General features: G+C 37.8%; 1 protein-coding gene across 7 annotated transcripts in view; it reads left to right on the top strand.

The window, feature by feature from the left end:
- LOC116173368 overlaps positions 1 to 11,749 on the top strand; it is a 62,185-nt gene extending 50,436 nt beyond the window's left edge. For 6 of the 7 annotated variants that reach the window (XM_031490794.1, XM_031490791.1, XM_031490793.1 and 3 more), the window contains exon 2: positions 1,198 to 5,129. In XM_031490794.1, coding sequence (XP_031346654.1) covers positions 1,270 to 4,941 — 3,672 coding nt within the window. In that variant the 5' untranslated portion in view covers positions 1,198 to 1,269 and the 3' untranslated portion in view covers positions 4,942 to 5,129. Of the gene's footprint in view, positions 1 to 1,197; positions 5,130 to 11,537 lie in introns of those variants that run through there. The other variant, XM_031490797.1, reaches the window with a different exon arrangement.
- The last annotated feature ends 618 nt before the right edge of the window (positions 11,750 to 12,367 follow it).

Here is a 12,367-nt window from a genome sequence, read left to right on the forward strand (position 1 = left end):
TACAGCACCCGCTTATCTTGTCCACATACCTCTCATAATAATTACCGGAAAATACGAATTTCGCTCTTCTTTCTCAGGTTGCGAAAATGCACGCGCTTCTGTTCTCACTTTTCTGCTCGTCTGTCCATCGGTTACATTTTTAGATTTCAGCAGACTTAGTTTATATTATGATTTTCCAGAAAATATCAAAGTTATTATGTTGGGGTATTTTCCTATACCACGTTAGCTAGTGTCTTATATGATAAATTGCGCAAGAGTGACTAAATGGGGCTGCTAATTTGACTTCTCATAAAAAGAACCATAACTTAATACTGAAGGGCTGATGCGAGTATTGTTGTTGGGGATCAACAACTTTTAGAGCCCGACGTCCTTGCTACACATAAGCGCCCGCAGTAATTTGCTAAAACACGTTTAATTAAAATGGAGATTTACGTAATCGTTGTGCAAAATTAAGGAAAATAGGTCATTTCACTTTTGTTCAGTATATCATCTGGTCTTCGCTTTGCTTATATAACGCGTTACTCTCTTTCCTAATAATTAAGTGAGAGGATACGTGTCAGGTGTAAAAAGCATGATCCGTTATCGACTACATGTTACTTTCGCTTTTTTTAAATTGTCTGACAATTTTTTCAGTGTTGTACTTAAACATGTCCTATCGAGTTCTCACGTGGAATTTGCATAATTATGATGAAGAGAAAATCTTCTAATTAAGGGTTAGAAGCGGTTAAAAGGGGGACAAGTTAGAAATTTCGCAACTTCATTTCCTTTACTTTAAATTTGAGTCTTTCTGTACTCGCTTTCCTGTGAGAATAGTCTCGTCTGCTCGAGAGGAAGTATGTCGATGGTGATTAAATTTAGTTTTTGAACCTCACTATCGTTCATATCTTAAAAATACGCGAATTACTCCCTACTTTCTACTGTGTACCTATTCAGACAATGATTTATAAAATGTGTGGTAGGCGTGTAAGAATTCCATGCAGTAATATTGGTAATTAGCCTCTACGTTACTACAGGCTTTATTTATAAGAAGGTTTAAAAATGCTACACCTTGGCCTACTAGTAAACATTCCTCAGTTATATTTATAAATCTTATCCAAATAAATATTTATAATCTATTCTGCTTTAGTTCAATTCTAAGCTCACTGATCAAAGACGATTAGCTGAAAATTCAAATTGCTAATTTCTTTTGTTTTGTAGGTAGTGAGCGGTCAACCAAGACCTTGGGCCTCTTTCACCAACATCAGTTCCAAGGCAATTCCATACCCAAAAATGATGAATAGTGCGGAAGAGATTGCAACGTACAACGATAATAACAGCCACTACTGCTCGCCAGTATTAGCACGCAAGCACACGAATTTTTACCACACGCCAGAAAAATCTCCGAAGAAAGACAAGAAATGGTCTTTGGGCAATTTATTTCGACGAAAAAAGAAAGAGAGCGACACCAGCAGCGATGAAGACGGTCACAGAAATTTTCTCCAGAGGAAAAAAAAGAAGTCGGACAAGCGGAAACGTGTGAATCAGACCGTTGGGTTTGATCACGTTGTCCATCCGTCGTCGAGACAAGTTAACGGATGCAAAAACGTCGAGGATCCCCTGGCGGTTCTATCTGAACCAACGGCGCACAGGAATTTCATCCCGGCTAGCGATTTCACAACTAGGTTTGTCACGTTAAAGGACAAGGAAAATCGTCAAGAGTTAACTAGATCGAGTAACAGTCTGGGATCACCTTCCGTTTGCAGCTTGGGTAGGCGAAAAAAGGTGCACGTGAAAACCCGAACGGAAGCGCGGAAGGAAAATTCCAAAGGGGAGGAAAGCTCCGATGATGACTCCCAGTTGTCCGTGTTTAAGAGCGACGATAGTTTGAGTAAACAGAAGGATGGTGTGTCAAATCGAAGATCTCGGGCGGCACGCACTCAACGTTACCTCAGGCGGATGTCGAAAGATGAAGATGTACGAGACCAAAATAAACTCACTAAATTAGACTTGCAAGAAAACCTGAAGAATCTGCAACACAAACCCGCGAAAATTAACTTGTGTTATACTAGGAGCGCTCCTCCGCCGCTCCAAAATTTTTCAGGTTTAACTACCATACCTCCTAGTCACAGTAGTCATAATAAATACAGATCACCCGCCCTTCTACCAAATAAGTATTTGTCGTACCACGCTTCCTACAATGGTAATGGAATCAAAGCGATAAACGATTTCAATAACCAACGGAGTCTATCCTGCGAATCGAACATATGTAGTCCTATTTCTCCCGATCCGGTCACGGGCACTTTACCTCTCTACAAAAAATACCCTCCACCCCCACCCCCACGTGACCCGCGTCGGGTAATTACCGTGCAAAACGGTGAAGGAAGGCCGATATCTTACTCATTCGAAAACGGCTACAAACGGTCACTGTCTGAGCACAAGCCTGACGCGAATCACAATTTTCTCAATAAAAATGTCCGCTCAACCTCAGAAGACCACATAAGCACCGAACCATTGCAGCGAATTCCTTTAATTCCTCGCCCTTCATCCGCAACACCAGACGCAACGCGCTTACAAAGGCTTACTCGCGCTCCCGATCCGACGGAAAACCAAAGTTACCGATATTTGACGGATAAAAATCCGCGAAGCAGGCGGCCCATATGCATTCAGCCCGACTCGACGGACCAGCCCACTTGGTCGCAGAAGACCTTCAATTTTTGGCGGAAGAAAGACGAGGAGTTGACTCGAAATCGAAAATCGTCCAGTCCTTTGATGTTTACCTCCCAAACGCACGTTACCACGAACATCTTCCCACCAAACTCCGTTAGTGAACCGGCGCGCGAAGAGGGCAGTCCGTTTAGGCCAATAGAGTCGTCGCCCGATGAGGAGATGAAGCGCAAGTCGTCGAATCTCGAAGACGCGCTTTGCGAATTGGAGGCGATTTATAACAGTTTGCATTTGGGCGATGAAGATTTGCTCGACAGGGCGGAGAAGAGGGAAACGGCGGCGGCTCAGAAGCGCAAGGAGGACGCGCTCGAATCGCGGTTACCACAAGGCGATTTCGGTTTCGATCCCAACTTCGATTCCACCCGAAAGCAGCGCCAGTCGAAAAAATCGGAACCAAACATCCAGACTGACGACATGGCGTTTCGCAAGCTAAACCGTCCACGTTTCAACACGATAAACCATCCACAGTCCTCAATTTCTAACGTTAGCTACCTGTTGGCGTCGCCAGTCTTCAATGGATCTGTCGACGAATTGCCATCGAGTGTTAAAGGCGACGAACCCGATACGACTCTGGACGATGTTGTCTTTAGAAACGTCATGCACACAAACAACTCCCTAAAGGTTGTCGAACCTCAACCACCATTTGGCATCCCAATGGGACCAATTTCACCCGCCTCCAACAGCGATTATTTGCATATAACGCCCGAACCTGAACCTACTAACATCTGCAAAAAGGTGCCCGATGTGATTAAAGACGATCTGGCCTACCGAAGCTTGCGCAAAGATCCAAACAAAGCAACGGCATTACCCCCTTATCACGTCAACGATGATGTGTTGAACGGGGATTGTTTCAAAAAGAAGAGAGCTGTGCGTTCACTCTCCGCCAACATCGGCAGTTTAATGCATAAAAACGACGTGCCTCCAGGTATTTCGATCCACTACGAAGATCAAAACATCACAGATGTGGCGGACGCATTGGAGATGGCTAGGCAAATTTTACGCGACAAGGAGGAAAAAATCAATGCGACCCGACAGGCCTTCATGAGCGATGGCGAGCTGAAGTATCGCAGATTTGACAGCCGTTCGCCTACAACGCGCTTTATAAACACCGACTGTGATAGGCTCGAGGCCAAACCTCCAACTCCGGATCGAAGAAATTCGCGAACGTCGAAGGAATCCACGCCAATTCCCTCAGACGACGCCGAGCTCAAAAGGCAACTTCGCCAGTCGACCTTGGACGAACTACTGACAAGCCTGGCGGTCGAAACGCGAGAGAACAGCGATAAGATCACCGAGGAGCTCAACGCGATCGATCTTAGCACGATTGCCCCAGGTGAGACGGTTACGAGTAGTAAAGACGAAACGAGTTCCGAGTACGTGTCGTTGCGCGAGAAACTAATGCAGTGCGTGAATAGCGAACTGTTAGCCGCCAACACCGAAGAGTTGGAGGTGACCGAAGAGATCAGAATCGATCCGATTCACGAGATTGTGGCGAATGTGGTCTTGTTGCCGGCGAAGTTAGACGACGATCCGGTTGCGACCGAAGTTTTCAGCGAATCCGATCATGACTACGTTAACGTACAGTCGGCCGAAGAGACTGAAAGGGGTGTTCATGAGTCGAAGGACGATTTACTGGCAGCGTTCGAAGCGATAGATGAGACGCTGAGAAAGATGACCACGAAAGAAAATGAGGGAGGAGGTGAGAAGTGTTTTAGTGTTGAATACATTGCTTTGCCAACTAAAGGGTGTGCCTATGTTCAGAGCTCGCACTATAGCTTTAACGTTGTAGATCACTGTGGTGAAGAGGGTTCTAAAAATTACGTGTCCGAATTGTGTTTTAACAATAACGACAATGAGACTAAATTTGAGATAGGAGGGGCGGTTAATAACTCTCGGGTAGATCGGGATTTGTGGTGTGGTAGCAGTGGAGAGAATTTGGACAGTCTAAAGTCGCCGAAATTAGTACAAAATTTAAGCGAGACTTACAAACGCGCCGAAACTGATCGTGCAAATACTCAGTTGCCCGTAGAAGCTTCGAACGTTTCCAATTTGAGGAGGCACACCCTTGACGAACCCAAGCCGAGTTGCGCTTGGTACGAAAGTCCTGGTACCGTTGCTCTTGCATGCTCCTTTGGAATTGCATGTACTACTGAACTGCCCTCTTTTGATACGATTGCAGTTCTAGGGCTGCTCTTTGCTGTACTTTCGCTGATATTAGCGCTCCTTGCCAGATTATAAAATGCGAGCTAATTAATACCGTTGTTTGTAAATAATAATTTATGTTGTGCCAATACTGTAAGATACCTAACTTAATTTTAATGTTTGCTAGATGCGGATTATGCCAAATATTACTAATATTGCATGTACAGTAATTATGTCGCTAGATTTAAGTATGTTTTACCTTTTTAAATAAATATTAATTGTTATTTGTTGTTAATTGTAAACGTTCGGGATCATCTTTAATTGTGTAAATAGAAAGTTAAACCTAATAATTGCATTTGCGAATTGACTGATCAGGTCATAGAACCCATACTTCTTGTTTTAATAGGATTGGAAACCCCTAGAAAATATTGCGAGCTATTAAATGTCGCGCTATAATTAACCTTCGTTCAAATAAGTGCAGGTAATCAAAGTAATTATGTTCTTCCTACGTTTAAAAGCTAGGGTAGGCGACAGTTTCTAAATTCCAATTTTACCTGTGGTTTTTCATTTTTGCACTTTTTGTTCGCATTGAGTTGATTTGAGAGCACTTCACTGATCGCTAACTAATTTCTGAGTTACTAACATGGCTTTCTCAATGTTTGTCTAGGTGCATTTAGCCATTTACAAGTAAAATCGGGAACCAAGTCATTTTTCTTGGTCCTTAGACCAAGCGGGCAATTCTCAAAATGAACATACAATCTTTTTTTATTCAAGGAATGTTTACACGTAAAATTATTTCCTTGTTGCAAAAAAAGGACGTTTATGATTAACACGTCAAGAAAAATCCGATTTTCCAGATCAGATGTATACGGAAAATCCTTGTTTGCCTAGACATTTTATTAAAATGGTAAATGATAAATTGAATGCAAATTTTACATAGTCGCTTGCTACTGAAATTGAAGGAAATTCGAGTTTTGCAGCAGATATGTTTAGCATGTTTATAACCCCCATAAAATTACAATGGGGGTTGACGACTGTCAACCAATAACAAAGTAACGTGGTACTCATTCACAATTGTTTATCATAAAACCGATTATCCCAACACTCAATTTCGCATATAAAGACCCATTGTTTGTCAATGGTCGTGTTCATGTAACAGATGGTGTCTTTTAAGAATTAAAATGATACTTCCACTAAGTTTCGGCGTACCAGTCATTATGCAAGTACCTGTAAGGAGATCTATAAAAATTATGGTTTTTGGTTTTAGAAATACTTCGAAAAACCAAGTGTCGCTAAGTGAACGCTTATAATTTATTATTGCACTTGGGTAATTGCACTTTTATGTTGACGGTTTGTTTCGTTTAGTTTCGGTGATGTAGAGGTTAAGTTACACTGGTAACATAATTTGTTCACTTTCTTATTTTTTGTCTTGGATATCCATAGCATTTTCCTCTTGTTGGTGGTTCTACACTTTGTTGAGATCCATCAGGTACTTCAAAATTAGCTGCGCTTACCTTCCATTGCTTGTAAAACCCAATTAATATCACAGGATCACAGAATCATCTCTCCTCCTTTGAATTTGAGGCGCTATAAGTTGTTTACCTACTCAATTCTAACAAAAATAGACGTCTGCGATCTAAATGCTGTATATGCCACTCCCGATGAAAATGTTTCCATATAATAAACGCATTCATAGCTGCAATGGCAATAAAGTTCATAACAAGGGGATCTCTTCGTTTGTCTTTTGCACCAACGTATCCAATGTGTCCACTGCACCCTTTGTGGTATTTTGGTGCTGTATTATTTCTCTCTGTTTTTCATCATCAGAAATATCTGCATCTTGACGCTCGAATGATATTAGTATTACGCATTTATTAACGTTTGGAACGTACGAAACCATTGTAATTTTTGACTAAAAGTCAAAACTTGACGAATACAAAGGTCTGTTAGACTTACGAGACTTGTGGCAAATTTGTTGTGCTTCTCTTTTATGAAACAAATGATGTAAACTCAAATTTGGGTATAAACCTTATATACAGGGTGGTGACTTGCGTAGCGCATCATAGGGATTTCAATGTAAAATTCATAACATGCGATTATTGGCTCCCCAAATTCATTTAGAGCAGAAATGTATTAAGGTTTTTTGTAGAAAAATTTTTTACGTCAATCAACCGTATTAGTTTTCAATTTTTTGCATAATAAAGACGGAAAATTGTAAAAATAAAACCCGCATCTTTTGCAATAATCTGCGATGCCATGGAATTTTATAACAAAAACTACGCCAATATCCGTCATGCCATGGAATGTCTGCTATAAAACAAATGAAATTCTATCAAAAAGTATTTAATTTAGAACAGCGAATTCAACATAAAGAAAGACCAAATTACTAAACACGGTTTCCTCTAATATAATAATTTACAGTAAATGTTCGAATAAGTCACCATTAACTGCAAGACAGTAACCAAATCAATCATAAAATCCATTTCGAACTGCTGCTAATTGATAACTGGATATCTTTTTGTTTTAGAAAATTCCATGGCCTCGCAGATTATTGAAAAAGAGGCGGGTTTTATTTTTCCAATTTTCCGTCTTTGTATGAAAAAAATTGAAAACTAATACGGTTGATTGGCGTAAAAAAAATGTTTCTACAAAAACTTTGATACATTTTTGCTCTAAAATAATTTGGGGAGCCAATAATCGCATGTTATGAACTTTACATTGAAATTCCTATGACGCGTTACGCAAGTCACCACCCTGTATATCTCCCACAAATCAACCACTAATTCCAACAGGAAATTATAACAATACTAATTACAACAGATGTGACACAATTATCTAATATACAGGGTGGTGACTTGATGAACGTACCATAGGAATTTCAATAGTAATTTTTTAATTTCCGATTATTGGCTTCCCTAATTATTTTAGAGATAAAGTCTATTTAGGAATCCGTACATACTATTGTTTCCCATTTTATAAATTCGGAAACAGTAAAAATTTTAAAACTAAAAAATTTCCCATTTTGTTGTTGTTAGCTTTGTTTGATCTCAAATTACCATGGCACCACTGATTTTCTTAAAAGCGCCAGTGTTTAGTTATCCAATTTCTTGGATTTCAAAAAATTAAAAGCTACAGTATGCATTGATTCGTAATTTTTTTCTCTACAAAAAACCTAAATATAATTTATCTCTAAAACAATTAGGGAGAGCCCAATAATCAGAAATGAAAAAATTACTAGGTGCGTTGTTCAAGTCACCACCCGGTATTAGATACAATAGAAGTTGGTCCGCATATCTCAAGAAAAGGCTCTTTCAATAAATTAATTAGTATACAAGGTGTCCCAGGAGGAATGGGCAATATTTTGGGAAATTAAAGTACCTAGTGATTATTTCACAAAAACGCTAATAATAGTTGTTTATTATATAAGACGATAAAGGGGTATTTTAATCATAGAGTTAATTAACTTTCACGAAATAGTTAGTTTCCCTTTCTCCTCGTGTATAATACAAAACTTTATTTTATAGCAGATACTATATAAATCATATTAAAGCTTCTGAATTTAATTTACGCGTCCAAAATAGCAATCTTAGGTTCTGCCGCCGCGGTCGTTTTCGTAGAAACAGCATATCACATGTTCTGAACGTCATTTTATATTATGCTTCACGTTCTATTTGGAATAAAAATGACAGATGTGATTGGAAGGCACAAGCATCTGTTTCGCTTTATCTACCCTTACGGTTACGGCTTAGTCCATTCGAACCTTAAAACGTCAATTTAAATATGCTGTAAAATAAACTATATTTTTATTCTCAACCGTTGTCAAGATATAGCCAACAATTGTAATTTTATTTTAACTAGTTAGTTTTAATAAGGCGGCTATAAATCAATTGTCTCTAGCCAAATATAGTCAGCTTGGGGTAACAATTGAATTGTTTTGAAACAGTATGACTGCATCAAAGGTTCAACAATTCCACCCTGTACGTTAATTTTATGCTAATGCTTTATGCTTTTCTTTTGAACCCTGTACCTCTATGACTCCGTTCATTCGAGTTTCAAAAAGTCTTCCAAAATCAACAATACTGACTTGATGCTACATGAGAATGATTTAAATATTGATCGCTCTTCTACAGGGTGTTTTAAAACTAGTGGTCAATTTTAATAACTTCAAACCTTAAAAGTTGATTTTTGCTAATACAACATGCTTTATTTTTTTGCACTTTCACCTGCTGACAAAAATTGTACATTACATTCCATAATACCTGTCTGGTATGATTTGGTGTATTTCGACTTCTGTCATTTTTCTTGCACTTAACAGTTCCAAAACGCAAAAAGTTGGATTCTAATCTTCTAAATTGTGTAGGATTCATGGGAGGCATGTACATTTTGCATGTTCTGCTAACAACCTTGTTATATTCACCGTGTATGTAAAATAAATGCCTTATGCCTGCCTAAATCGCTTATCCCATTGCGATGAAACTTTGGTTCGGCGTATGACCACGAAGGTTTCTATGCAGGGTGTTATATATAAGCAATTAAAGGAAAGTGGGTGGCAGCGGGGATCAAAACAATCACATTTTCCAAATAAACCGAAGATCCAACGTGTTTTGTTTGGGAGCTACCCTAAAAAAGTGGTGAAATTGGCATTTCTTCTTTAATTGTTTTCTCAGAAACCATACAAAGAGTGGCGGCCCGTCTTTGAATACGTGGAATTTTTTTTCTTCCCCCGATTAATACACTCCAATAATATTCGACGAATCAGCGTGACTTTTGTTTCAAAGTCGAACCAATCAGATAATTTGTTAAGTGATTAAAAGCTAGGCAGCTTTTTATCAGTGATTATGACTGATTAAAATTTGTGGAGGAATGGGTAAGGTATAAAGTGTTTGTGAAATGTATTCTCTTGTATTAATCTCACTTGATCTTGATTTTAAATCAGGATAATTTTATTTTTAATAATAAAAAATTTTATTTTTAATAATAAAATTATTAATAAAATCGCTCCAGCTCGCTTTTAATCTCGAGTTTTTTCCGTTACATTAAACATTTTTGTAAAAATAAAATTATCCGATTAAAAATCAAGCTCTTGTGTATTGACCCCCGAATAATCCCTCCTAAGCAAGCCTTGATTTTTGAAGTTGAGGAATATATGTGATCAATAATGTTAATCTGAGTCAAGGGCAATACTTTGATAATGAGAACATTGGATTTAGTGATACAGAATATTCACAAGGAAATGGTAAAATTTCCAAACTTCAAAGTGTCATAACTATTTATAGATAATTATTCGGAAAAAAATTAATACCTAAAATGGAAACGTTGACAAAAAAGCAAAAAGTGAATAGGTTTCTAATGTATTTATATCTTTTACCGGTTATGAGTTAGGGAAGACCGACGTACTGTTGCGGGACCCTGTATAATAATATAGGTTGTGATACATTAATGTATTCAGGAAAAAAATTCAAAACATTGACTTTAAGATCTAACCGCGTGTTGATGCATTTAAACAACTTTGGATCAAATCTCAGAAACATCTCTATCTTTTTAAAAATAGCCGAGATACACTAGGGTACAAACACAGCGATAAATTGCAGAAATCTTTTATTTTTTATAAAACCAATTGACATAGATTAACGACTTCTTTTGAATTGATAAATTCAAATATTTAAAAAAATATAGCGGGCTCAATTACGAAGAATTGAATTTTACATCCTCGATGTTAGCTAAATTCCTGATTCTCTGATCAAAATTTGCGTACTTTGTGGTCAGTGGCATATGTCTGCATAGTTAAGGGGGGCGTTTTTAATACTACTAACTACTAATTTTCATTACATATTAAATAGTTTAAAAAACTTATTATATTATATACAATCAAATTTAAGAGACAAACGCAAATTAAGAAGAATAGTGAAATTTTATAATTAATTAACACAATCATTTTCTTTAATTTAAGTTTTTCTCTTAAATTTGGTTGTATAATATAAGTTTTTTATGTTGATATATGTTTAAGAATATGTAACGTAAAAAATATGCCCCTTTTCAGCATGCTAGTACGCTACTGACCACAACTTTAGGGTACGTAAATTGAGCACAACTTTTTATAATTTTGAACACCATAAAAGTCGCATTTACACATAAGATGTTTCATTACAAAAAAAACCATATATCATATATGTAGACACGTTCTTCCTGTACGTCTAAATATTGACCATTTGGGCGCTATGGGTAACCTTGAGAAGGTTTGTTCGCATTGTATATGTCATAAGCAAGTTGGTAACGGCACAAAGATGGAGAAACTAATATTTTTGAAATGATATTATAACAGGAAACAAACGGTTTTTCTTTGCTCCACACTATCAACGCAAACTTTCGTATCAGTATTTACGTTTTGAAATACGTACGATGTTTTTTCAAGTTACAGGTACAAAAAAACACTAGAAACAGTGCGAAAGGAAATGATGACAATATTTTGAAACTGAGAGAAAAGATAAAACCATATGTGGGTTCGATCTACGCGAAATCGTGGCACTATTGTCTCACATTTTTGTATTTTTGGAGCATTTTGGAGCACCCGCTGTTTCTTCTGCAAAACCGCTAACGCTATACGCTTCCTTCCTGGCATGAAAGTCAGCATAACTAACCCCTTTTTTTTTGTTTTTCCTTCTTAGTGACGTCTTTCTTTTGTTTCATTTTAGGTAATTCATAAATAGCCGCTACCTCCCACCCCCGAATTGGCCGTCGTCGACAGGTAACTCTAAATTACATCCCTCACCCTTTAAGCATAGTCGTGCAATACTCGTATAATAAGCCAACTAACTTTTGTTGTGTCCAAAGAGTTTTAGTAGCTAAGATAATTATAGAGAGCTGTGAATAATATTTAATAAAAAATAAATATTTATTTATTTAGCGATAATTTTTATTTAATCCCTCTTGACACCAAAAGATGCAAAAATGTGAGCGGGATTATCGAAACCTGGTTAATTATTTAACCGTGCATTTCGCGTGGGTTTATATGAAGCAATCTCGATAATAGAAAATGAGTGGGATAGATCGACTACGTAAATGCGCAAAATTTTCTTCTTTCCCGTCTTTTATTCCGGGTGAAGGTAACAATGTAGGTGAATTAATTAGTTTTAGGATATTTACTTGAAAGGTTAGCAATTCGTCAACGCCTCCGTTTATTTTTAATTTATCAAAGAGGATCACGAGAACTCGCAAATTGGTTGCTTCCTTCGATTTTCCATTGTGATCTAAAGTTGCTTTTAATGCTGGTTTTTCTTTCTTTCTATATTCTTATCGCGTGGGCTCCTAAAAGGGGAACTGTCAAAGGACTCCATACTGAATAATTGAATAGACTGAAAATAGAGTCGCGTTCGTGGAGATGATGTACCTAGTTCATTTTAATACGCGGCGAAAACGTCAAAAAGATACAGTGGTAATTGAATGCATCATTCCATAATAAATTAGTTTTTGATGTTTGTCGCATCACGTGCATCTGTCACGCCAGTTAGTCTGCCATGCTCCA

The sequence above is a fragment of the Photinus pyralis genome, unplaced genomic scaffold (assembly GCF_008802855.1).
Source record: "Photinus pyralis isolate 1611_PpyrPB1 unplaced genomic scaffold, Ppyr1.3 Ppyr1.4_LG6, whole genome shotgun sequence".
Lineage (NCBI taxonomy): Eukaryota > Metazoa > Arthropoda > Insecta > Coleoptera > Lampyridae > Photinus > Photinus pyralis.